Genomic DNA, 27,336 nt, shown 5'->3' with positions numbered 1-27,336 from the left:
CTTAACACGTTATGGATTCTTTACCCTGAAATCTCGTCAGGTCCTGGAAGTCTGAGCCTTACAATGAAAAGAATGCAGCCAAATTTGAGTAGATTTAGGCGAAAAATTTACCCTTACGGGGCATTCTCTTGAGAACTTTTGACCAAGGCAAAAAATGGTCAGATTTCCAAATTTTACACCCTTTGAGCGCACTTTTTCTCACCTTTGCTCATTTCAACCCTTGCAGTGCATTTTTGGAAGCTCGGAAAAAGGGCTCTTATAAGGGCCGCATTTACGGTAGCGGGTTGTTTATCTTGAGTTGAGTTTTTTGGGACACCTTGTATATTCGATTCAAAGCTGATTCCATATGAAGTAATCTCAGATCTTTTACTTTGGTGTCCTGTCGGTCCTAAACGTTCGAAGAAACGAACGTTTCTCGACACTCTAAAGCGGGAAACAGGCCTGGAAACGCTAGAACAGTAGTGGCTGATCGTGAACTGTGGAGAGAGGGTTATTGTATGTTTCCGACCTAGGTCCTTTCGGATCTAGATCGAAGGATGATTGATGATGATGATTCATATCAAAATCGAACTCAACTTTGCTGATTTGTGAAAAGTATTCAAATCATTTTCAAAACATAATTTTGAAGTTTTTATTATATTCACGTAATCTAAGAATAGATGGTCTTAATTTTTATACGCGCACAATAAACCTCTGGAGGCCCTTGAAAATTAACCATCTTAGGAAAATAGTCATTTTTATAACAAGAATCTTTTTAGGTGCCGCGATGTCAAAAATTTATTCCCAGTCCTATGAAACGAGCGTGGTCCTATTGCGAAATTGAGATTGCATATTCGTCAGATCGTTTGTTTTCAAACATCCATTTAGAGCCTCAGCGCGGTGTGCAGAAAGCAATGACGATCTGATCTCAGGTTATACTGGCTGTATTTTGATACTACCAGTCAGTTCAATGCAAAATCTCGTATTACCATATTTGGAAGAAACCATTGTGTAATGTTATATAATTGTTCTATATCACATATAATGCGCATGCGTAAATTACAACCACAAGCGATTATTACACGCGATTATATAGGTCAAAATGAAGAATATAGGGTAGTCACTTTTAACGGTCGGGGAAGTGGTGGTTCCTTATAAGAAACATTTTTTATAGGAATATCGATGTTTTATAAGAAACACTTTTTATAAGAATATCGATCTTTCCAGTTAGGGTTAGGGTTGGAGACCCAAACAATAGCATAATTATACTAATTATGTTAGTAATGATGTAATCTTTACTATACGAGATTTTTCATTGACCGCCCTCAAATTAGCCAAAAGTGCCAATATATTATGACACTGATTGTAGGTTTCACGCTAAAAGTTTATATCCATCCAAAGAGATTATAGATAATTACACAGAGGATTTACAGTACGGATATCCAAAATACCAAATCAGCGACCATAACATTGACGTCATTCAATTAAAAAGTCATTAACTTCTGATTGCGAATAACGAGAACAGGGAGTTCTCAGGAGTGAAGGGATGTAAAAGTCTTGCTTTTCCATTCATAAATATACACGCATTTTTATAAGAATGAAATGATTTCGGATGAGACTCTGATTGTCTTGAATTCCGTAGATTTCGGGTTTAACAGAATAAACTTACTAATTTTTTTTTTTTTTTTTTTTTTTTTTTTTTTTTTTTTTTTTATTGAAACAAAAACACGTGTACACTACGAACATATTACAAAACATTACTTAAACATAAAATATAGTCCCTCCCCCCGCTAGGAACTAACGTTATATCGCCAGAGGTACTAGACTATGTAAAAATAAATAAATAAGTAAATAAAGAAAAAATCTTGGAGAAGGAAGCTACAATTGTTAGGTAAAAGCCTAAAATAAAGCACCGCTAAACCTTCCAGTTTCGTTAAGAAATTCAACAACAGAACAAAGAATAGATTTATTTAGATTTGAAGTCAAACTTTCATCCCCATATAATAAAAGCCGACAGAAAAAAGGAGGATTAAGCGGCGGATGAAAAATAATGCCTAGGGTCTGAAGTTTGTCGAACAAAGATTGTCTTGCATGGGAATATATAGAGCAGTGCAGAAGAAAGTGCTGAGTGTTTTCAACAGAGTTAGTTCGGCAACCACAGAAAGGGTCTAAAGTGTCGCGGAAGCCATGTCTAAATTTATGCTCGTTGAGATGGCTGAAACCGACCCGAAGTCGATTAAGAAAGATCACTCCTTGAATGTCAGGAACATCAAAAACATGAGATTGCTTGGGTCTCAAAAATTCATAGATTGCTTTTTTGAAAGTTTTAATTGAAGGTAGATCTCGTATATTACCTCCCAGAACATTCCACTGAGATATGCAGTACGGAAAAAAAAGTGTTACGGAAACGCTCAGTTCGTATATTAAGAGGATAAATAGGATTTCTTGTTCTAAGGCCACCTGGTGCTGTAAGTCTTACTGGCAGGTAGTTACGTAAATACGAAGGGGCTAAATTGTTAATAATTCCATAGAAGAATGTCATTCTTCTAGCAAAGCGCCTGTCAGCAAGACTTTCAAGACCAAGTTCTGAATATAGTTTTTCTTGAGACGTTCCACGAAAACAGCCTGTTATAGCTAAACAGGCATTATATTGAATAGATTCAAGCTTCTGCACAAAGGTAGCATTTCCCGGGCGGTCATATACGATATCACCATAATCAAGATGAGGCCTAATGAAAGATTTATAAATGGTTAGTAGAGATCTCCTTGGCACATGCTTGCGAAGTCGGTTAACTTACTAATTTATAAATACAGGGCTTAAAAGCAGTAAAGTGAATATTTAGTCAGTTTTAAAAATCTGAGGCACTGATTCTTTGTCATACCTAATATTACATTGAGACTTAATTTCTTATAAAAAACGTAAACTTTTTTGAACGTTGACACTGGGCGAGATGACTCAATATACTCTTACTTTTACTAAGTTTATAACCCATGATCTTGCAGTGACTCATTATTGTATTTTTAAATATTTTCTGATAGTGCGATATGACCAGGTCATACCGACAACCTTTATTACAGAGATCTTTAAACAAATCACAAATCGAGCACAGGAATCTATGTTTTTTGGGCTTGAATTATACTAAAAAAATGTTTCGGAAAAAGATTGGATTCAGCAAGCTTCAAAAAATCTCTACAGGTACCACAGTAATAAAATCTTAAAATCACATGCGTGTTCAATGACCGTGTCCCACGCACGGAATTTGTCTTAGCCCTGAGATTTTTGCTTTTCAATCGCTACTTCTCACACTCGTTCGAAGTCACTCACCTGTTTACTTTGTGCCAAAAACGCATATACAGTAATTAAATATAACATACAATGCCAAAATATACGGACAGGAAAATCTAAACGCCAAAAAAAAACCGCACCTGGCAAATCGTAACTTTTACAGAACACGGGGACACTTTTTAAAAGTTGAACATGATAATAAAACAAAATTTCTTTTGGATGTCTCTTATTCAATCCACATATACCATCTCGATGAAGAAATTTTATAACGACACGCCGAAGCCCTAAAAGTCAGGGATTTTGATCTTGAAGGTTTGGATCACGAAATCTTGCCTGATCGCATCACGGATTTTTCAATTTGAGGTTTGAACCCCTACCTTCGTTTGAACTTGACCCGATGCATCAAAGGCAGACTACCATTCCTCTTAAAAAGTAATTTTGACCAAATTGACCAACTCCTTCGGTGTTTAGAGTGTAATCCGCCATTGGAATCAGGTAGACGTAAGATTGGCCTTTTTTAAATTTAGGAGTTGGTGGATAATACGGCTTGGGGGGGGGTAAACATCAATTAACTCTCTCTTTTGTTGGAGAATCTATAATTCGAACTAAAAAATTTTTCCCCTCAGTTGGAACTATCGTTTTCTCCGCAATATTTGAAGAGAATAATTGGTTCCTCAAACAGCAAAGTAAAGATGATTAATTATACTTGCCACATTCTCTTCTACTTTTCTGAATTCTTTTCAAGACACCGAGATGGAAAGAATTGAGACACCTTCGACCCAAAAGAAAAATGAAGTGCTACCTGATGTATTCTTTTTGCTAAATTACATCACTTGAAAAACTTACAACAAATATACAATGTATTATTTTTGAAGGGATAATCGGCTAATTATAAAGCGTTGCCATCATAAAAAACGTGACTAAACATCCTTAAAACAGCAAGTCGAAAATTAGGAAAACAATTATATATTCGTCTTATAGGTTCTTCCTTAAAAGTCACATGTAGATAATTGAAGATTTTCATGAATCATACACGTTTTTTTATAAGAACATCCAAAAATTTTTGAAGCCTTCGGATGCTCTTAACTTTTTGGGTTTCGAGCATAAAAATGTTCTTAACATGTTTTTATTTTAACCAATTTTACCCATTTTCCTAAGAAATCGAGTGTTTTTGAGTCCTTAAAGCCTTAAAATGTTCTTAACTTGTTTTTAACATTTTGGCCGTCGAAGCCTTATGCTCTTATATAGTTTGTTCTTTTAAGAAACACGTGTATTCTTCCTTAAAAGGCAAATGTAGAAAATTGAAGATTTGGATGAATCATACAGGAGAATATACCAGGATATACAAATCAGAAAAAGAAAAGACTAAATTAATCAAAGCCAACAACCCTTTGACACATTATCATCATTAAAATAAACTCATTAAGGCATTTCCCCTCGCCATTATATTGGCATTAAAACACACACAAGATGTTGACGTTTATCCTGGAGCAAAAGCAACAGGCTGCGATTTTTTTTTCTGTGGAAATGATGACATATGACTACTTGTAACGGAAAATCTTTATGGTTATACCACAGACAATACTGCAATTGTCAATCATTGTCTACTTTGATGCGTGATGTTGAAATTGATCAAGAATAGATTTCTCATAAGAAAATACAAACAGCTTTTTTTTAATGATTTAAGGTTAGCTAACCGTTAGCCTTGGGGTACTAGATTTGGGAAATGACGGGGAGGGGGGCTGCGTGTGAAATTTTAGAGGCGGAAACAACCCGTACCCGCCGGGGCCTGCGGCTTTCCTCGGCTTTACTACATTTAAAATCTCCAAAGAATAGCTTGATATCAAAGTCCACCATTTCAACTCGCCCGTACTTTCTCGCCCTGTTCTGTCAATATACAGTTGATTCTCTCTTTCCATTTTCAAAGGCACCAAAAAAAATTCTTAGAATTAAAGAAAAATTCGAATTACAGAGAGTAATCTAAACAGCTTTCGAGCTGAAGAGACCAATCTTTTAATTTGAATTACAGAAAAATTTGAAGAATAGAGGTTGGAATTATAGAGAGTTGACTGTAGAGGTTGCTTTAACCAAATGCTTATAAAAAAAACTGATAGACAAAGAGAAGAAGTAGTGGTATAGTACGCAAATTACACAAAGTGACGCTTGGATGTCAAAAACGTGCCAAGTTCGGTCGTGTTTCAAAAAAGTTTCATTGGATACAAATGACAAACCGCCCCCTTTTGTTTGCGGTTAAGGGTGATAATACTCCGGAAATTTTGACGAAAATGAAAACATCATATAAATAAAGGTCAAAAATGAAGAAATCTTCAGAAAGAAAAAGCAATCTCATCCAAACATATTCATCTCAAGAAAGTACAATCGCATCTGAAAAGATTTTGGATTGTACTGTTTGAGTGTTTTGTTTGTGATTCTTTTTGTGTGTGACTTATCGTGCTTATCGTGCTTATCGTGACTACCAATTCTTTTGAGGAATCAATCGTTTCGTGTGTAAGATAAAACAGGAGAAAATGAATTCTTTGTTTATCTTTGCAGTTCTCTTTGGAGGTAAGTTATATTTGCAAAAACCTTCATTTAGGAAGCCTCGTTCTCGGCTTCAATCACATTCTTTTTGCACAAGAAAGGTCGAGTTTATTAAGATAGATATAATCCGCATTTATAGTATCAGTGATACAGGGATGTTTTGTTTAAGATCTTTTTAAAGATCATTTGTATAATCCAGAAAACCATTTTATCAAATGTTTAACAACATCCCTGTCTCGATAATACATCATTTCAATTTTTAGAACCAATTTTGGTCCAAAATATCTATTTTAAAATATTTTGACAACAGGAAAGGAAATTTGATTGAAACACTGTTTTTGACAAATCAAATACTGTGACACATAACTCAAAGCATTAAGTTCAGCCTGTTATTTAATTGTTCTTCTTCTTTTTCAGTTGTTACAATCTACGGTCATCCAGGACCAGAAAAATATGAAATCGGATCACATAATTACGAAATGTCGGCGATGCGACAAATCGAGCTCGAAAACAGTGGTACGTTAATTCGAAAGTTTTTTTCCAGTGGTGTACCTTTAACTCGACTGACTTTCAACACTAAGCTTTATTAAAACCCTGGAGAAAGTTTCTCAACTCCGACCAAATAAACTTTTGATCAGAATTTTGAAAGTTGTTTGGTGTGTAAAGACATCAAAAAAAAAAGAAAGCTAAATTTCAGTGATTTGACCCACATCTAGTAGTGCTACCATTAGGGTACCATTAGGGTACCACTTTTCTCAAAACTCCGATCGAATTTGGTATAAAGGTTAAAAGTCTCCATAAATAGAAAATTTATAAGAATCATTCTATTCGTTTACAGGATCTAACGAGCCATTGAAATATATTGATATCCACAAAGTCCCTGAGACTGATCCCAGTGAACTTCCAGAAGGAGTACAAGCAGCAATCATCAAAAACGAACGTGGATTATGGCCCAACAAGTTGGTTTGGTATTCTTTTGACAGCGAATTTTGTAAGTATTGCTTACTTATTACTTCTTTTCTATCTTTAAAGCTTTGCGATCCTCGGTCACTTTATGCCATAATTAGATTCGTAGAGGGTTTTTTATGAAATTATTTTAAGCAAGGGTCTGAATTCACTGCGAATGATAGACTTTGTTTGCATCTAAGCCAGTCTAGTCAGATCCGCTCCGAAAGTCGATTTGTATCTTCCTTTACAGGGCACGTTTTACTATTTTACCAAAGTGTCGGCAAAAAGATTTTTTTAAATCTCTAAAAATCTCGAGTTTGATATCCACTTTCACATTACACTTTCTGAAGCCTTTAAAAAATCTATCATTTTAGTTTCAATTTTTATCAATTATTCTAATGTCCTAACCATCTATTATATTTCAGCTAGCGACGAAGCAAGACAAGAAGTTCGAGATGCTGTGAAAGGCATCTCAGATGTTACTTGTATTAAATTTAGAGAATACAATCCTGCGACAGATGCTAAACCTAAACATTATGTTCGTATTTTCTCTGGTTCTGGGTGAGTAACAGACTTTAAATATAAAGCTCTAGATGACGCATTTACCCTTTCAACAAGAGTCGTAAAGATGTAGATAAATTTCATTTTTGGAAAAAATACGTAAATAATGATTTCAAGTCGTAAAACTTTATAAACGACGTTTATTACGGTGGAAAGTCAGTCAAAAACTTGAAATCAAAACAAATACATAGAACAATTCAAATATATCTACAAGAGCAAACTATATAAGAACATATGAGGCTTTGGTGGTTAAGAATAAGTTAAGAACATTTTAAGGCTTTGTGGACTGATTTCTTGGTAAAATGGACAAAAATAACCACAAAATTGTGAAAAAATAACATGTTAAGACATTTTTAAGCTTAAAACTTAAGTAACTTAAGAATATCCGAAGACAAAACTTTAAATTCTTTTCATTAAAAAAATGTGTATTATCTTAATTTTTTAGATGTTGGTCTTATATTGGATATGCAACATTTAATGGTAAGGGAAATCAAGACATGTCTCTTCGCGATCCTGGTTGTGTCAACAAGAAAATCATCCAACACGAATTTATTCATGCTTTAGGTGAGTGGTATTAGATTTGATAAAAATAGTCTAATCTAGAAATATCTGTAAGGTGAATAAGCCAAGTTGACGTCAACTGCAACCTCGTTCCCTGCGTATTATCAGCTTTTTAATGCCTACTGATCGCGCTAGATAATTCTCTGGCGTCAATCAGTAAAATAAATAAAGCCTGGGATACACGGGAACGAGGTTGCTTCAACCGATCAATCATCGCAATCATTTGATTATAGAGGATTGCAATCCCTACATCTCTTAGTTCTGTGCAGACACAAAAATAATTTCTCTAAAATGCTTTGAGATTTCTTATTCAAGTCTCCATCTTGGAATTGGACACAGGAAAAAGTGGACAGATCACCCGGGTGGCAAAATAGCATTCTTTTTCAACTAGGGGATTTACTTAATTTTTCCTATGAAAACAATCTCTATATCCTCTTTCTAGAAATTGACATTTTGAATTTATACCCAAGACATTCCTTTTACAACAATGTCACTATATCTTTCTCTCATTACTATGCTATTAGCCTGCTATTTTTTTCAACGTCTTTCTTGAAGGGAAATCTGCCCATATTTGTGTTTATTCCCTGTAAATTAAATAGAAAATAGCATGTAAGCATGTAACAGACACACGAATCCTATGAAATAGGCTAATATTCTTATTTCTTCACAGGTGCCTATCATGAGCAATCTCGAAACGACCGAGACAAGTACATCAATCTCTTCAAAGAAAACATGGTAGACGGAGCATGGGGACAATTTCAAAAACAAACATTGTCAACTATCGACTCACGAGGAGTAGCGTATGATGGAGAAAGTATCATGCATTACTCTCGGTAAGTGTGACAGTATTCCTTTTATACACCCCTGTGTCACAGACCCGGTTGGACCACTTACCCACTAAAAAATTTGGCTAAAGCTTCGTCCCGGTGGGAAAAACACCCTAAAATTTCAACCCTTTTGGAAAATTGACTTTGTTTTCATCCTCATTTGAAATTCAATGGGAAAATAACTGTACTTCAAAACCATTTCCACTGCATTTTTAGACCTGGGAACAGTAGAATGATTTAGAGAGGATTTCGATAGAAAATTTCATCCCCACTGTGGGAAGAAGTTCCATTGGGATGTTTTGATTGACCAATTTATGCATAACAGCTATCCAAATAGCAATCAATAGAGACTTTTTATAATAAAATTATTTTCTAATACACATGACTTATCAAGCCTTTCGTCGAAAGATGCATGGAATTGAATCTGATTCGAGTTTACCAAGATTGAATGAAGCCCTCGCATATACAGATATTTGACATCATTTGACCATCCTAGTAAAACCTGAATCTAGCTCCCCTTAATAAGCTCGTTAATACACCCTAACTTGCATTTTATTACCATCAAGCGTGTGTTATTCAGGTGTGAATAGTGCAAAATATTCGAGCAATCCGAATGCGATTAATAAAATTGCAGAAATAAGGTCTTTTCAGAAATTTGATTTTAATTTCTTTAATTAATCGATTACCCAAACAAACTTTAATTCAAAAATTTAATACATTTATCTGAATCTCTTCTTTATCTAGTTATGCATTTTCCAAGAACGGCAACCCTACCATGCAATGGAAAGGTAATCCATCAAAAAGACTTGGTGGTACCAAATTATCTGAAAGCGATATTAAACAATTGAATTTGTTGTATTCATGTAAGTTGGAGCCATCTACAACGACAACGACCGCACCAAAAACGACAACGACCACACCAAAAACGACAACGACCACACCAAAAACGACAACGACCACACCAAAAACGACAACGACCACACCAAAAACGACAACGACCACACCAAAAACGACAACAACAACTCCAAAAACGACAACGACCACACCAAAAACGACAACAACAACTCCAAAAACAACAACGACCGCTCCAAAAACAACAACGACCACTCCAAAAACGACAACGACCACCACAAAGACTACCACAACACGAACTACAACTACTCAAAGACCAGGAGGTAAATAATAGAATGGGCCTATAGTTTTTTGAGAATATTTAAAAAATGATAATATAATTAAGATTGGGGAAGTCACCTCGAAGAACAATGATTCCCAAATTTCCCATTTTGGCTCTTAAAAGATATTCGACAGCGTCAACTCCAACAGCCGTTTAAACAGTATCCTAAATTCCAAAGTTATTGAATGTTTCATGTCAAAAATCTACTCCCTTTTTAGAATGCAAGGACAAGAAAAGCTTCTGCAGCTCCATTGGTAATATAGTAGCATGGTGCAGATATAAAGGAGTTCAAGTCAGCTGTCCAAAAACTTGTGGGTTGTGTGACAAGACAACGACCACTACAACTACAAAGGCCCCAAGCGGAAACGGTAAATTGCAATATCGCTTTTCAAATCATGAAAAATGATTTACTCCCTCTATCTTTGATTGTAATAATATTGAGATTTTGGCAATTTTAAAGCCCTAAAAAATGCTTCAATAGATACACTTCAAGGCTTAGTATATTTTCAAAATACCAATTCAGGATGCAACTGCCAAATCTTTCGACAGTCTCAGATTTATAACAGATGATAACAAGTGATATAATTAGTCAAAAAAAATTACTCTAATTGCATAATTTTGTGAGTTCATTGTGGTGATGCATATCATGGATATAATTCTTTCATTGCAGAAAACATTGAAGGAAACATACCATCGAGTAGAGATTTAACATTATAACTTGTTCATAATTTTAGGTTGCATCGACGTTTCAAGACATTGCTCGGAAAGATACAGAAATTGCAGCAGCGGAATTTACCAACGTCGTTGTCGAAAAGCTTGCAACCAATGCGATAAACCATTACCACCTAAATGTAAAGGGCTTTCTGATAGCTCACCTAAATGTCCAGTTGTGGTGAGATCAAGCAATGGTGCTTGTAATGTCTACCGTAATCATTGTCAATTATCTTGTTGCCTTAGAGACCGCAACTAAAACTACCAACAGTCAACTCTTACTAATTTGAACTTGACTACGATCTAGAATATCTAGATCAGCAGGTTTGAATTAGATTGATTCCACTGTTCGTCTCAAATAAGAATATGAATATTTTTACATAATGTAAAATATATCTTATTTTATGACCTATGACGGCTTATGACCTGTGACTTTACGACTGAAATGGAATTTTAATAAAACTTAAGACAAAACAATCAAAAAAAGATTGCTTAATTAATGATATATTTTTTAAAGGCCAAAATATAAGGTAAAACCTCTTAGCTCAACATAAACTTTGGAATGAAATATTACCCAGAATTCATTTATTTTTCTATGACCAAAGGTAAACAACTTGAGCCCAAAAAACTTTATTTCTACAATTATCTTTTATAAATTGTTAGTTCACTAAAATTGAAAAACAGTATTTATTTTCTGAATTATTTAGTACCCGTTTTGGTATTTCATATTATTTTTTATCTATATTACTCTTATGATACCTATTTATTCATTTTCATATTCATTATTATATCAAATCGTGTAATTGTTCGAAAACTATTTATGTATTAAACAAAAAGGTGTTATTCATTATCAGCCCTATACACGTTTTTATGAGAACAAACTACGTAAGAATAAAAGGCTTTGATGGCAAAAATTCTAAGGACAAGTTAAGAACAATCGATTTGAAGGCAATTTCTTAGGAACATAGGATAAAGATACTTTATTATTAGCGAAAATTTAGCTTTTAATGAACAAATTATAAAATAAGCAGTTTTACTATCTGAAAATTTATTTATTGGTTTCAAACATGGAGCATAAGAGTTTCAGTTTGAAATTCGACTTCGATCCACCCAGACTTCTGTTCAGTAGCGTGATCGGTCAATCTAAATTTGGGCAAATTGGGGGGGGGGGCAATTTTGCAAATGTAGTATTTTGGCGTAAGAGGAGGGGTTTTACTAAAGACTACGCAAGCGAAGCAAGAACGAAAATTTTGGAAATATTTCCTCTTTTTGACTGAAACTGCTGATTTCTGTGAAATAGCAAAAGAGCGCCGAGATTGGCAATAAAAGGCGCGATTTTCAGGGACCCTTGTGAATGTGAAGGTTTCAAAGATTCTGTAAAAAACTTTCTGGCAAATCTGACCCAAATTTGTCATTAATCCCTTAATCTTTTTTTAAATCTGAAGGCACTACACCCAGAAGAAAGACTAGGTCAGTGTGCTTCAAGAACACTCTATTGGTGACTTCTGTCCGAGAAAATCAACCAAAGGGAGAGAGAAATTTTGGTACTATCCATTTGAAAAGAATTCACACTTTGTCATATTTTAGGGTTAACCAGTGATATTATTGAAAATATACGCTTTTATTATAAGCTTTTATTATAAGTGACAAATTTTATAAAAACATGAGGGGCTGAAAGTAACCAAAACCTAAGAACAAATTAAAAACAACTGTAAGCCTTACATTTTGGAAGGTGCTTAGAAAGTACTGATTTACCAGATTTTAAATCCATTTTAAGTTTTTAAGTAAAGAAATTAAGCGTATTAAGAACTTCGTACGAACATTATATACATAAAAATTTCACAAAATTAGGAACATTCCTGCCTAAGTAAAAATTTACTGGTTCTTATAAAAAAGTATATATTTCCTGCAGTTTAGAGCAGAGAATGTACATAAGGGCAAATGGAAAATTTGAGAGGGACGAAATCAAGCATGAACTTACCCTTATCACACCTACGTGGTGTAATTTACTTTAGTTCAATAGACTTTAGTAGTTGGGCGATTTCCAAGATTTTAATCCAGGGAGGGGATACCGTAAAAAGCACATATCGTCGAAATCATATATCGACGCTGTGCCGACCAATCCAGATTCTATTCAGCGCGCAGTCAACGCAGAGAAAAGTAACCATGAAGACCATCCAAGATTTTGGATGAAGTTCAAAGTTGATATTTTTATTTCCGTCGTTGAAACAACAACTCGAAAATGTCATCGATGCTTATTAAAAAGAGTCAGTAGATAGAGATTCATAACATAAAGTCTGTCTATTATTTCAATTCAATTCAAGTGACATTTCCATAACTAATAGTTTAATAATTACTGTTGTACATTTGGGGATCATATGTAAAAGATTTCTTTTGAAAGAAACTCATTTCAACTACACTTGGAGGTTTCTGGGGAATTCGTAAATTGTAAACTGCATACTGATACAGTCTGCTAGACATTAATATGGTAATATTTGCTCTTCATCTTTGATTTTTTCTACAGTGATTAGATTGACACATGCGCAATACAATTTTACACTATTGGTCTTTCTTCAGAGGTTGAAATATTTGTAACCTCTGATACTCAGGGTATGGAGGGGATACTAACTTTGCGAGGTGACAGGTATGTCAGTATGATAGTGACCGTAGTGCAGTGGTAGAGCATCCGGCTACGGTGCGCAAGGTTGTGAGTTCAACCCCCTGTCGGGTCATACCAAAGATTCCCAAAATGGTACTTGATGACTCTCTGCTAGATGCTCAGCAATTAAGAGAAGGATTAAGGGTAAGTGGAGCAATCCAGGGAGAAAGAGTGACGTCCTCCCCTACCTTCGGGTAGACAGCTATCGAAAGAGGAAGCCTTCGGGTCGCCTCCGACTGCGGTGGCAGACTTACTTACTTACTTACTTACTTACTTACTTACAGTATGATTTTTAGCCCAAAATCTTATGACTAGTTGAGGGAGTCGATTTTTTACATTTTGTAATTTTGGGACCCTTGTAGAGAATTGTGAATAAATTCTTCGCATGCTGGGTTCGAGATTAGGAGCTACTAGTGTTTAAAAATTTACACTCAAATTGAGTTATATATCCAGAGATACTATTCAAAATGACTACTGTATCTATAAATTGAATATAGAAATTAATCGTTACGTCACATCCAGCCAAAACTTCTTATTATTATCAGCGCAGCCTATATCCTTATCATTGTATATTGCAGACTAGATGCATGTCCGTTAAAAACCGCAAAAAGAGATTCGTAGAATATTCCACAATATCAGGCGATGGCGCATTCCGTACTATTATCATAAATCACTACAAATATGATATTGAACGAGAAAACCAGAAATACTTATTTTAAAGAAAGATGGACTAAACATGACACAAATATTACAATATCAGATAGACATACTGTCTGGTATGAGGCAAGTCAGAACTACTTCTGTGACTCACTTTTAGGTGTATCTTATAGTGGCCCCTATAGTATGAGACTGCATTTAAATGACTGGGAAATTACTTAGCAGACTCACGTAATCAAAATTGTGGAGATGTGACTCATGGTTGATTCCAGCTTGCTTTAAACCTTTTCATAAATTACGTCACGAACATCACTTGCCTCGTATTCAAACAATTACCATGGTGATCATGTCCCTTGAGACATTAAATGATTTCTTTGTAAAGAAAAAGTAGCTAATCACGATTGTAATAATTTCAAAACGAGGCAAGTGTTGTTCGTGAAGTAATTTATGAAAAGGTAGCTTAATACGGTGAGAATCAACTATCTTGGGACGTTCCTTGAAATACAATGCGTAATCATAAATGCAATGAGAATTTTTCGCACTGATTATCAACAATAACAAACTTTTTATGACAATGACCGGTCAGATCTGTCATGTATTGCCCTATTAAGAAGTACTACTACTGACATCATATGAGCATAGTCATCGGTTTTTTATAATGACTATGATATGAGATTGCTCAATCTTTCCCGTCCTGTACCAGTCTGGACCTAAGACCTAGGAGCGCTACGTCCCATGTCGCCCTGTTTTTCACTTCACTCGAATAAAAATGGATCGTCTAGATTGGCATTTTTTCCTTAGCTGGGGTGTGCATATGCATTGCAAATCAAACAAAAAATGTTTGAGAATTTAAAGTTACGGAGCGATGACACTTAATGTGCTGATCAGATTATAAAAATACAAGACGGGTCTCCTTTCCGAGAGTGAGTTAGATTGGATATTGTGGATTTTGTGGTTTTTGTGCATATCTGTGATTTAAAAGAGAGGCTTTGATTACTCACTCACCTACTCAATTTAAAAATTTTCTTGATTAAGCTTAAAACACAAGATATGAACATTAAAACGTAATTAGCAAGCTAATGTATCTAATCGGTATGTCCGGTTAATTTGCTAAAGTGTGTTAATCACCACTTTCCGGTGCAAAAAGCGTTCTCTAGAAAAAATATCTTAGATTTAACATTATATCCTACCGAAAATCCATTTCTTGTTTCGAACTCAAAAGATCAATCATTAATGAAGATTCAATAGTGGTAAGATAATTTACGTAACTGCAAAAATTTTTGAAAAGAAATCGGAAAAATTTAAGAAAAAAAATCAGGAAAAATGCAAAGATAATTGCTTTCATTTTGACATTTTACGATATTTGGATGTCCGAAAATTATCTTCTGGCATAGCAATGAGCCGGACGCTAATAATTCATTTAAACGCTTTTTGTATAAGAATCGTATTTTCCTATTCAATTATAAGTATAAAGTTTTTCTCAAAAAGTCATTTCCATTCCTTAACAAAAGCCTCTCTCAAAATAACCTGCAGTGTAGACATTCGATGAGAGATGTACATTCGAATAAGATAGCGGATCTGTGCTCGTTGAAAAGATTTCCTTGAATGGAATATTATTAATCAAAGAAATATTGATTTGTCTGTCTTTAAACCCTCGAAGAACAATAGTCAAAGTCAACCAGACCAAAGTTTCCGGCTGTATTTTCTAAATGATTAGATATATTTTGAAAAACTTTTTCGCTGTAATGATGTTCTCAGATTAAAGATTCTTTAATCTGAAAATGACATGAAGTGGATTTTCTTTTTCTTCACTTTTCGTTTTCATTCTCCAAGCTTTTTTCATTCTTTTCTACATGATAATATTCCACTCCTAATTATTTTTTCAACGAGCACTAAATTGCCATATAACTTAGATTTTTATCAAAATTTAAAGCCTTTTGTCTCCGATGCACGTTAAATGGAGACAGACTTTAGTATAAATTTGATAATTTTAATGTGACAAAACCCAATCTCCTACCCAGATCTACTTGTACCACTATTTGATTTTACTGATGGACGTGATAAACCTTTTGTGAACGCTATCAGAATCATCAAAAAGCGAGTTAAGGGACTAGATACGAGTTTTGACAGAACCTCGAAAAATCACGAAATGCATTGTTCAATTAGGTTTATACTGTTAGCGTGAGTTTCACAGTTTATGAATATACGTCGTGATTGTGCATCGAAGTTTTATTCATCAGAGAGCAAAAAGTATACAGCACCTGACCCCGAGAATGTAGTAAACCCCGAGAATGTAGGTTTCTTATTTTCAAGCATTGTAGCCTTAACGATAGTTCAACTTCATAAAAAGTTGTTTCAGGGCATACTGTTACATATTACTTATTATTTCTAGACATGAAATTTTAACTTGAATTAATTTTTTCCAACGGAAATCTGAATCGAAGTTGATTGGATACTACCCGAATTGAGACATTTTTTAAATAAATCCTCTCTAAATCGAAATCTATTGTTATTAAGTTATGATGATAGGGTATTTTCTTATTCCTAATGAACTAAGGAAATGGGGAAAATAGTCCATTTCAATATTTATTGTTCTAAGTTAAATATTTTGACGAAAATGTTTGACCTACCTTTTGGGGTTAGTTGACCTACAATTTGGGGGCCTTCATAACCTGACATGAAAAGTCTGTCAAATTATATAAAACTTGTTTCTTGTACTTTCATTACATGAAAGTACTACCCTGAGAGATGATTAATGTTGACATTTTGAGCTTTTACGACGTGTCCCAGACCTACTGGGACCCAAGCCCAATCAGAAGATTTGCCTAAGTTTGGAACAATAGAATTTCCATCCCCATTGGGACTTTAGTAGAAATTTTTGTCCCGCTGAGGAAAAAAGTTCCACTGGGGCTGTTAGGCAGGGGTGTTGTTACATTATTTACATATTTTAACACAAAATTTTCAACCTACAAAATAAAAACAAATTTCATGTCTCTTCTTTTCGTCCTTTCTTTTACTTTTCCTCATTTGTAGCACAATAAAATTAATATCTTTGTTAAACTTTTGTCAGGGTATATTTATAAATCATAAATTTCACTTAGGGAACAATAATTTCCGATGAATACTAAAATTCCGCTCTCAGCAACCAAATCTTTTCACCTACATTCTGGGGGTTAAAAAGCGAAAAAAATCAATTTTCAGAATAACAAAGTGCTCTTTAGAAAATTGTTTTGGCACAAAATATTTCTAAAATTTGCTGTTATAATTAATCAAATTGAAAAAATATCAACATTTTACTATTACTAGATTTAAAGCCATAAAACCATACCTACATTCTGGGGGTTATAATGAAAATGGGAGTCAACTTCAAGGACCAAAACAATTAGCCTATCTATCAAAAGTAATGAAACTAATCCCTGGGAAAGGATTTTGGGAGTTCAGAATTTCGTTGAAAACATTCAATGTTTTCTGAAATGCAAATCTACATCTTTCATGTCTGATTCAAAATTCACCTACATTCTCGGGGTCAGGTGCTGTACATTTATAAAAATTAAGGCTCAAAATAGGTGGAATAGGGTGAAAAGCCTAAAATTGGTAAAACTTTGTCCTAACTTATGCTATAAAAAATCTGAGAAATACTGATTCCCCACTGTTTTTATGCTGGCTCTTACAAAAAAGAACATGTTTTTGAAAATTGACTCATTCATATCTTGTTGTTTCAAGTAAATGTTTTTTTATAAGAACAAACATAAGGCTTCGATGGCCAAAATCTTAAGAACAATTTAGGAACAATTTTAAAGGTTTGCAGACTCTAAAACACCCAATTTCTTAGGAAAATGGACCGAAATACTCACAAAATGGTGAAATTAGGTACATGTGCAAGGCTTAAAACTCAAAAAGTTGAGAACATCCAAAGGCTTCAAAATCTTTGGATGTTCTTATAAAAAAAACGTGTAGGACAACTGAAACTGAAGAAGAATGACATGAAAACAAATCGAAGAAAAGATAATCACAACAACACCAAGTGATTGAGATATATCCATCCTTCCTTGTCATAAAGCCAAAGAAACACAAATAATCATGCAATATATTGCATCCTTAAAGGAATACCAGAAGTATGTCTTTAACACGAGGAGATATTTGTTCTTCTAAATCACTTCCCAAACCTATCGAACAAATGATTTCCCGCACAAAATTGGTTGGTCTATTTTTCGAAATCCTTTTTCTGGTCAGGGGTAATATTATAACTTTAATGCTGACGAATTAAATATCATACACTTCTTGTTTTGAAAAAAAGAAAACTAATAAACACGTACGCCGGAGAGCAGACTTTTATAATTAGAACGATCGGCAAGGAACAATTTGTGATAGCTCTCCTTCAAGGGTGTTAGGGGAAAACGCCCCCTGCTGCAAGGGTCTGTATAAATATCACTGACAGATCACAGATACTAATCAATCAAACTTTTGGCATTATATTAAGCAGAAGTTAGATTTATACGCAGTAAATATACTATTGTTCAGAGCATTTTGACAATAGTTATTTTGCGTGTGGATTACGAATTCTTTAAGAAAAAAGCGAAATCGTGGCAACGGAAGAAAATTCTAAAGCATTGAAATTGAAAGCGAAATAGAGAAATTTTTCAAGATATTGACTCTCTGAGACAAATACCAAGTTATTTAAGAAAAACTGAGGCAAAATATTCCTGAACATATCAGCTGTTTTTGGAGATCAAGCTAGAAGAATTAAGTAATTTTCCAAAATGGCTTTTTTTCATTTACTGGTGATCTTTTATTTGGCTTCAGGTAAGAAATAGATGATTTTATATATTTTATGTTTGTTGTTGAGATTTTTTCGAAGTAATTTTACACTAGACAATGAATCGTTCAGCGTGAAACTGACAGTAGTGTATATTTTTATTTTGACAAATAAAATTACGAAATTGATCCAGCTCTTCTACATTTCTTTGGTATCGAGCACTCTTTACATTGTTAGAATGAGCCAAAAACCGCAAAAACCAATAAGTGCTGACGTCAGCAAAACTTGTTTTTTTAAATAACTCCAGTTTAATGATATGTAACTTTAGTCCAAATTTAATTTTTCTACCACTAGCCAAACTGGAGTCATTTAAAAAAACAAGTTTTGTTTTAGCTTTTTGTTTTTTTGCGGTTTTTCGCAAAAATGAGGGCGTAAACAGTAGGTAACACCCCTACAGGAAAACTTCATCATGGTACCCTTTGTATTAAATCACTGGTTTTCTCATTTTCCGCCGGCTAATGCTTTCCAAAAATCATGGTAATTTTCATGTTTTTGAGACATGCCATATCTTACCCGAGTGTGCAAATTCATGACAATTTTTAATACACTTTTTCGACCGTAGCCGCTAATTGCCGAGTGGGCATTTTTTGTCCGCTTTATCCCACTAACATCGTCCCAGGCCTTTTTTCGCACCTATAGACAATAGAAAAATGTGTCAATAAAGGATTGGATCGAGTTTAGGGGGATAGTTAAATGATTAAGTGGCACGCGCCTGACCGCGCGACTACGGTCGAAAAGGTGTATCCATGGCCATTTTTTAATTCATTGCGGTCTTTTGATATGAAGTTAATTATGACTGTTGATACCTTTTTTTTAGCAAGTTATGTAACAGCTACAGAAAGCGATACAGCTAGTGATAAAATCAATGCAGCAAACACGGATATTGTGGTTGGAAATAATCAGATTCTAGATGGTGACGAATTGATTGAAGATTTAAAGGACGTTCAAAACGGATTGGTCAAGGGTGTTCAGAAATTATGGCCTAATGGAATAGTTTATTACTACATTTCCAGCGAGTATAGTAAGTTTCTTGCAATACCGTAATAAACCCTTCTGTAAATGCTTTAAATCACTACATTTCCACACCCCTGTGTCAAAGATCCGCTGGGACCCCAGCCCCAACTGGAAAATTCGGACAAACTCTCGTCCCCGGTGTTAAGAGCATCCTACAATTTCATCCCCACTGGAGAATTGACTTTGATTCCATCCCCCATTCAGAATTAAATGTAAAAAATTGCACTCCAAATCCATCCCCACCTGATTTTCCGACTGTGGGAAAAAGTTTCACCCGGGCTGCGAGACAGGGGTGTATTTTCATAGGATTGCTGCCAAGATAGTTTAACGCCATTAGACATAAGTAGTATAATCGTGCGTTCGCGCGAGTTTGTATAAAAATGGACCAAAATATGCCTGGAAGGAGATTGTCTAATTGTTATTAATGGTAATAGTTTCTTCATAAATAACATCAAAAATACTCGTGCTTACTTTTGATTGCAATTATCTTTACCAGTATAATCCTCAATTTATTTAAAACAATTATATGAAAATATTTTTTAACTTAATAGATGCTGAAGATAGGGCAATGATTAAAAAATATGGACCAGAAACCATCAGTGAAAAAGTACCATGCTTAAGGTTTATTGAATTGAACAAGAGACCGGCAGCTGGATCTGATGGACCACATTATATTTACATCCAACCTCTAACAGGGTAAGTTTGCAATTTTTTTTGTTCGAATCATAAAGAGTTCGAATTATGGAAAATCTTAAAGAGATTTCTCCTTGACAGGTACTGAGTAATAGATCGAATTATAGAAAGATTCGAATCATAAAAGTTCGAATAAGGGAGAGCCCATTGTAAAATACTTTTCCATAGAAACTCACCTTACCTCACTAGAATTTTGAGAAAGGATAAGACTGAGCCTCCCTTTTCGAACTATCGATAAGAAAAGTTTTGGCCAATAAGGTAAAGTGTGAGGGGGAACTCATCGTTTAGCAAAATACGTCATGAGAATTCTGACGATACAACGGTCATTAGAATCTCAGCCAGTGGTTTAACATCCAAGGACCAATTAAATCTAATTTTGATTTTGGATCTGTAATCTCACGCAGTCAAAAATCAAACAGTGCTAGGGTATTATTTGGCACCTTTTCGAAAACCTGATAATGGCCTCTTCCAGAAATTATACATTAGGTGGTAAGTCCTTAAATTAATATCAACTGTATTTATCTTTCTTAGATGTTACTCATACATTGGCTACACACGGATGTCACAAGGATACCAAGATCTTTCATTGTCTACAGTAAGAAACAAACCCTTTTCTTTGCTTTCAACCCTGGAAACTTGATCAGTTCCTAGGCTATTAAATAATTTATCTCGTAAAGATGATGACAATAAAACCAGCGTTGTGGGGAGCACGGGAAATCTTTCATGAATTTAAGTAGAATCTATTTAGTTCAAAAATTAGTATTTTTCGAGAAAAAGATTATTTTTGATTAGTTCATCAATAATGTGATTAAAATGTTCGAAATTAATCAAGTTAATCAATCATTACTTAATAGGCTGGATCTGGATGTTTGTTTGATTCAGTCATCACCCACGAGCTTATGCATGCTTTAGGATGTTTCCATGAACAGGCCAGGTAAACCTTCGATTTGGTATAATGTTATACCGTGAATAGCACAGGTCAAAATCATATATTGACGCTGTGCCGACGAATCGAGATTCGATTCAGCGCGCAATCAACGAAGACAAAAGTAACCATGACGACCATCCAAGATCTTGGATGAAGTTCAAAGTTGATATTTTTATTCCCGTCGTTGAAAACACAACTTAAAAAAGTCATCAATGCTTTTTTAAAAAGAGTCAGTGATAGAGAATCATAACATAAAGCTTTCGAAATAAACTCATTTCAATTACACTTGGAGGTTTCTGGGGAATTCGTAAATAGTAAACTGCATACTGATACAGTCTGCTAGACATTAGTATGGTAATATTTGCTCTTCATTTTTGATTTTTTCTACAGTGATTAGTGACACATGCGCGATAAAATTTATATTATTGGTCTTCAGAGGTTACTATATTCTTTGAAAACTTAACCTCTGATGCTCAGGGTAACAATGTCAATTAATGTTAATTAGATCTTAACCAGGGGGCACTTAAAGTTTTTACTTTTACATTAGTGCTCTCCTTTCATATCAGGCACATATTTTATATTAGGACAGTGTCTGCCTATTGTTATGCTGATATAAGCAAAAAAATTTAGTTATTCCCTTTTCTGATCAATCTTGGTCCACATCCGTGTCAATCCAATGTGAAAAAGATTGTAAATTAAAATTGATGAGTAAGCAAACGATATCACTCTTTTTAAAAAACAAAATCTTTTCGGTAAGCGACCTTTGAAAAAAAGGTGGTTTCTCGATATGTTAGCAAAAAAAAAAACGAGTGCAATTTTCAGTTAAACGAATGGACTTCAGGAGAGTTTTCTAATAAGACAAATCTTGTCTTTGAATTCTAGGTCTGATCGTGATAAATACGTTATAATCCACGAGGAGAATATTATGCCAGGATACGAAAAGAATTTCAAAAAACGTGACAACGTTGATTCGCGAGGTGTGGCTTATGATCGCCAAAGTATTATGCATTACTCAAGGTAGGTGTTTTCATTTATAGATAATTCAATCTTGTGTGCTACCCATGGGTGGGGGGGGGGTACTTTGGCCAGCTAAGGTACGGGTATGAGCCGCCCTTAAGGATGCCATTTCGTAACCTGGCTGTCCCTGTAAGAGAAGGAAAAATCAGAAAAATTAAATGTCAGTCCCATTTAAGGTTGGTTTTGCCTCTAACAACATCGAAATTTGATCAAATTAGTCCCAATAGGGTCGTAAAATTCACAAATGTTCCAACTTCTCCTCCTTTTTAGCCTGACAAGGGCCCGAGGGTCGAAAACCGGGCAGCATCATCCATCATCCTGTAAACTCAGTATCCTGGGTGGGCTCAGAGCCTGGGGGGGGGGGGGTACTAGGTTTGCGAGGTGACGGGTATGTCCGAGCCGAAAATCGAAAATCGACCCTTTGAGAGACAAAATTTTGGTGATTTTGGGACCCATGAGAGACTTTTTCCTAAATTTTGGTCCATTTTTTCCAAATTTTGGTTTGATTTTCACCAAATTTCGGTCAAAATATTTGGAAATCGTGACCCTTTGAGAGAGAAATTTTTGATTTTCGTGATTTTGGGACCCTTTCAGAGACTAACTTTTGAATTTGTACCCCTTTGAGAGACTTTTGAGGAATGAGAAAAGGTACCCTTATGACTCGCACATACCCGGCACCCATTTTGCCTAAGTACCCCCCCCCCCCCCCCCCCCCTGGGGCTCAGAGCTATGCTGTTTTTATTGTAGGCCCATAGCAACCTAGTTATTCATTTTCCTAAATTCTTGAATTCAAAAATCTTCAAAACTTTAATGATAGCTTGTACACGCTTTATGCAACAGCAAAGTATCTTTCAAGGTTGTCCTTTGAAAATGCTCAAACAACCTTTATTTTCTCAAAACAGGACGACCTTTTCAATCAGTCGAGATAAACCTGTACTAACATGGAGACAGGATCCTAAGAAATCTCTTGGAGGAGCGAAAATGACCCCAAGTGATATTTTACAACTCAAATTGATGTATGGATGCGCCACTAACCCTACTACAACGACCACTACAACAACGACTACTCCAACAACAACGACAACAACAACGACTACCCCTACAACTACCACAACAACGACTACTCCAACAACTACCACAACAACGACTACTCCAACAACAACGACTACCCCAACAACAACAACGACAACAACAACGACTACCCCAACAACTACCACCCCTACAACCACTACCACCCCAACAACAACAACGAAAACAACAACAACTAAACCAACAACATCGACCAAGCCTACAACAATAACCAAACCAACAAGAAAAACTAAAAGAACTACACCAAAGACGAGGACAAAAACTACAAAAGAAGGACAAAAAGGTAACATCTCAAACCCCGTTTTTCAGATTTTTTTAAAAAGAAATGACAGAAAAATTACCTTATGGGAAAGATTTTCTCCTGGGGAAGACTTGCATAAAGCTATGTAATTTTTTATTTTTTATTTTTTATATGCTCGTGTAAGGTTCCATTCTTATTTTAGACTAAATCCCCTTCAAAAATCAATTGTCAGTGTCTCTGATCAGACAAAACTTTCCTACAGCTTTGCCATATATTATTGAGTGTATTTGTCAACTACAATCATGGTCGTAATATTTGAGAAAAAAGGGAATCCCACCGGGAAGTTTTGAAACCACAATCGATTTGTAAGTGCTCTAAAGTAGGTTTGAAAGGTAGAGTTTTAACTCTGAGTTTTAACACTAGACTCAAGACTTCATCCTATAGATCTCAGGATCCAAAAATTCAAAAATAGTCCAATAAGGCCCAGAATATAGCCTGGAAGTCTGCCAACCCCTCCCAAATTGAAATATTCGATTTAGTTAAAGAGATAGCCCAAAATTAGACTGGAGTCGTTTATAATGCGTGTAATACTAATAATACCAATACTAATAATAATAATACGGGATTTAGTTTGTATAAACGACTGGAAGAATCCGGTGTTCCAGCCTTATAGATACAGGGGCTAGCTACACAGAAACTTGCGTAGCGAGAAAACAATTTATCAAGCAACAACAAACTCTCAAAACGAAATCAACTCAAATGAAAAACTTTCAATACACAAATCCACACATATTTTTTTTCTCAAGAATTATTTTGAGCAGGAGAAAATTATAATTGCAAATATTGACACTTTTCTTTTGTTTGGAGTTAGTGCACAAAGGTTTCTAGACGACTAAAATTGTTCCATTCATTACTTTTTGCTTTATTTCTACTATGTATAAATTAGTCGTCTAGCTTGCTAGACTAGCCCAAAATCGACTTTCTCGCCAGAACTTTAAATCTTGAAAAACGTTAAAATAACCGCAATTCTCATTCTATTTCGACCATGATTGTACAACCCAAATAAGTTATTAATTCGAATTTTGTTATCTTATTCAGAATGCAAGGATACATCTGACAGATGTGAAGATGCTGAAAACAATCCAAGTCTGTGTAAAAACAAAAATTATGTATACTATGAACATTGTAAGAAAACCTGTGGACTTTGTGCGACAAAACCCAAAACAAAGAAAGGTAAATTTTAGTAAGATTTTATTCATTTCTACTGGATTTTCCAATATATCATAAGTTTTTTGAGGCTTGGCTGCTTGGTTGGGTTGAAATTCAAGCTAGTGCTAATAATAGCTGTTCTTCTTCAAGCCACTGAGAGTTGAAGGGAGAAAATTTTTTTTTTTTACCCTTTAGTAGGGGGTCTAAAACTCCAAAATATGGCGTGAGGCTAGAAATCTCGCAAACAGTTTGTAAAATGCTATATATCAGTAAAACCTTGGTAAAACTAATTTTTTCATCGTGGACTAATAAAAAGTTTTTATTTGAGTAAATCTATCAAAGGGCAAAGAAGATTTCTATAACAGTATTCATCTTGATTTTTCAGAGTGTAAGGACGTTTCCAGTTATTGCAATGGAGCTACATCATCAAGGTGCAGACAAATGAGTCATTATCGCAAATATTGCAAAGCAAGTTGCGGCTTATGCAATACAAAGCTAAAACCACATGAAGAAAGTACGTTATATACGCATTGTTTCTTTTTCAGATACCACTAGACATCACAAAATCACTGTGCAATGTGGTACTGGTGCAATGACATATGTCGGTTTCTCAATTCTGAGAAATATACCTGGACTTGATCGCCATAATGAGCAATGACTAATGAATACACGCTTTTTTATAAGAACATCAGATTACTTTGGATGTTCTTAATTTATTTGAGTTTTAAGCTTAGAGTTGTTCTTACAATATTCTATGTTCAACATTTTGTGAGTATCTGTAAACGATTGTCTAAGAATTTGGGTGATTTAGAGTCTGCGAATCCTCAAAATGTTCTTAATTTGTTCTTAATATTTTAGCAATCGAAGCCTTATTTTCTCAAATATTTTCATATCTATCAGGTGGGCCAAAAAAAAAAAAAACGAAAGGAAGTTTCTAAAAAACTATTCACAGAAGAAAGGTCAATTTTTTGAGTAAAAAGAAGACTATATTTCAATTCCCAAAATTCTATGTCAATAACTCGCTCGCATAGAAATAATTTTATCAGTGATTAATTTCTAACTTTTCTCTAACCATCTTTTCACCTTAGAATGTAAAGATAAATCACCAAATTGTGTGAAATGGGCAACACGTGAAAAATGTCATAATGCAAAACTTATTTATCATAAATGGTGTAAAAAGACCTGTGGATTTTGTGACAAGCCACTTAGTGCACGAAGGCAAGCAACGATGGTAGAAGACAGCTGTGCAAATAAAAGGGATCGAGTTGCTATGTGCAAGGTAAAGCTTTTAGTAAAACTGTCAGTGAAAGAAAGCCTCGTCTATAAGGAGGGGGGGGGTTTCAGGGGTACCCGATTCCGCAATTCCGCCAATTTTTCTCCAATTTCCGTCAAACTGTCTTAAATTGAACCAAAATTCCGTCACCGAAAATTCCTTTGAAATTCAATATTTTTGTCGAAAATTCCGCAAATTTGGAAAATCTTTTACCAATTCCGAAATTCCGCATTTTTTTTTGCTAAATTCCGTTTTTCCGCACTAAAATTGTTTAATTTTCTGTCTCCGTCAGAGAACCCAATTTCCGTAATTCCGTCTGAATTTTCGCCAAATTCCGCCACTCCGTCCGAAAAAAGGGCCGATTCCGCTCCTCCGCCAAACGTGAACCCCCCCCCTATAAGTGTTTGTGTTTCAAGTGGATATTACATGAGAAATTTGAATCGATTTGTCTTAATGTTTCTCTAATGTAGCTGAAATTAGTCGATACTGGGTATGTACTGGATGTACCATTAGTACTTTTCAATGCTAATCACCATTCATTTCAAATGAAAATGCCATTTTAGGAAGTTTAACCCTCTGGATTTTTGCCGAGAACTTTGGATTTGATATTTATTGACTAGAGTCCCACGATCTTTAAAGGTTCTTTGAGAGAGGTTCCCGTGATCGAGATTACCGGGTCATTGGAATCAAATTTTATAAATGCATCAGGAAATATCACAAATTAATCAAATGTTTAATTTTATTTATTATTTTCTAGTTTACATCAAACAAAGAGAACTGTGCAAGCCAGTATTGGCGTCGCGAGTTTTGCTGTCCATACTCATGCTGCAAACTTACCAGCGAAGTGAAAAAATGAGAAACCAATTCAAATAGAAGAAGCCACAACCACCATGTTAATTCTTTTTTCAGACTACACTTATAAAATCTAATATGAAAACAATTATTTCAATTCCAATATCTTTAACATATTGCATTATAATATTTATAAAATACATCATTTTCTAAACTATACTTATATATATTTCTACCACCTCTCAAGTTGAAGTTTTATTACTTTAAAACAATATAATTATATACCTATTTGTCGAGTTTTTTTATATCATCTCATCCATTAAGTTGTAAGTTGTTCAAACTGGGGCAAGAACGTCTCGT

The 27,336-nt window shown here is 34.8% G+C and overlaps 2 protein-coding genes across 2 annotated transcripts; both read left to right on the top strand.

Annotated features, from left to right (window-relative positions):
• Positions 1-5,593: 5,593 nt before the first annotated feature.
• Positions 5,594-11,415, top strand: LOC136821024 (zinc metalloproteinase nas-14-like). The gene is made up of 9 exons (XM_067077263.1): positions 5,594-5,830; positions 6,224-6,322; positions 6,645-6,797; positions 7,180-7,315; positions 7,761-7,879; positions 8,547-8,709; positions 9,448-9,878; positions 10,096-10,245; positions 10,612-11,415. Exons 1-9 carry the CDS (start codon positions 5,794-5,796, stop codon positions 10,845-10,847), a joined length of 1,524 nt encoding a protein of 507 aa, XP_066933364.1. The 5' UTR covers positions 5,594-5,793; the 3' UTR covers positions 10,848-11,415.
• A 7,195-nt stretch (positions 11,416-18,610) lies between these two features.
• Positions 18,611-27,258, top strand: LOC136821042 (zinc metalloproteinase nas-14-like). Its single transcript, XM_067077276.1, has 11 exons — positions 18,611-18,707; positions 19,538-19,741; positions 20,286-20,430; positions 20,959-21,022; positions 21,282-21,361; positions 22,238-22,372; positions 23,275-23,744; positions 24,801-24,935; positions 25,297-25,425; positions 26,000-26,190; positions 26,942-27,258. Exons 1-11 carry the CDS (start codon positions 18,665-18,667, stop codon positions 27,038-27,040), a joined length of 1,695 nt encoding a protein of 564 aa, XP_066933377.1. The 5' UTR covers positions 18,611-18,664; the 3' UTR covers positions 27,041-27,258.
• The last annotated feature ends 78 nt before the right edge of the window (positions 27,259-27,336 follow it).

Source organism: Clytia hemisphaerica, unplaced genomic scaffold (assembly GCF_902728285.1).
Source record: "Clytia hemisphaerica strain Z4C2 unplaced genomic scaffold, Clytia hemisphaerica genome assembly, whole genome shotgun sequence".
NCBI classification, from domain to species: Eukaryota; Metazoa; Cnidaria; class Hydrozoa; order Leptothecata; family Clytiidae; genus Clytia; species Clytia hemisphaerica.
Note: the sequence above shows the minus strand (reverse complement) of the source record. Positions and strands in the feature narration are given on the sequence as shown.

Excerpts from the sequence above, each read along its gene's own strand:
- LOC136821042 (XM_067077276.1), top strand. The coding sequence starts at position 18,665 with ATGGCTTTTTTTCATTTACTGGTGATCTTTTATTTGGCTTCAG. Across the intron at positions 18,708-19,537 it reads GATCTTTTATTTGGCTTCAG|CAAGTTATGTAACAGCTACA; the intron begins GTAAGAAATAGA and ends CCTTTTTTTTAG. Across the intron at positions 22,373-23,274 it reads AGTATTATGCATTACTCAAG|GACGACCTTTTCAATCAGTC; the intron begins GTAGGTGTTTTC and ends TTCTCAAAACAG.
- LOC136821024 (XM_067077263.1), top strand. The coding sequence starts at position 5,794 with ATGAATTCTTTGTTTATCTTTGCAGTTCTCTTTGGAG. Across the intron at positions 5,831-6,223 it reads CTTTGCAGTTCTCTTTGGAG|TTGTTACAATCTACGGTCAT; the intron begins GTAAGTTATATT and ends CTTCTTTTTCAG. Across the intron at positions 9,879-10,095 it reads AACTACTCAAAGACCAGGAG|AATGCAAGGACAAGAAAAGC; the intron begins GTAAATAATAGA and ends CTCCCTTTTTAG.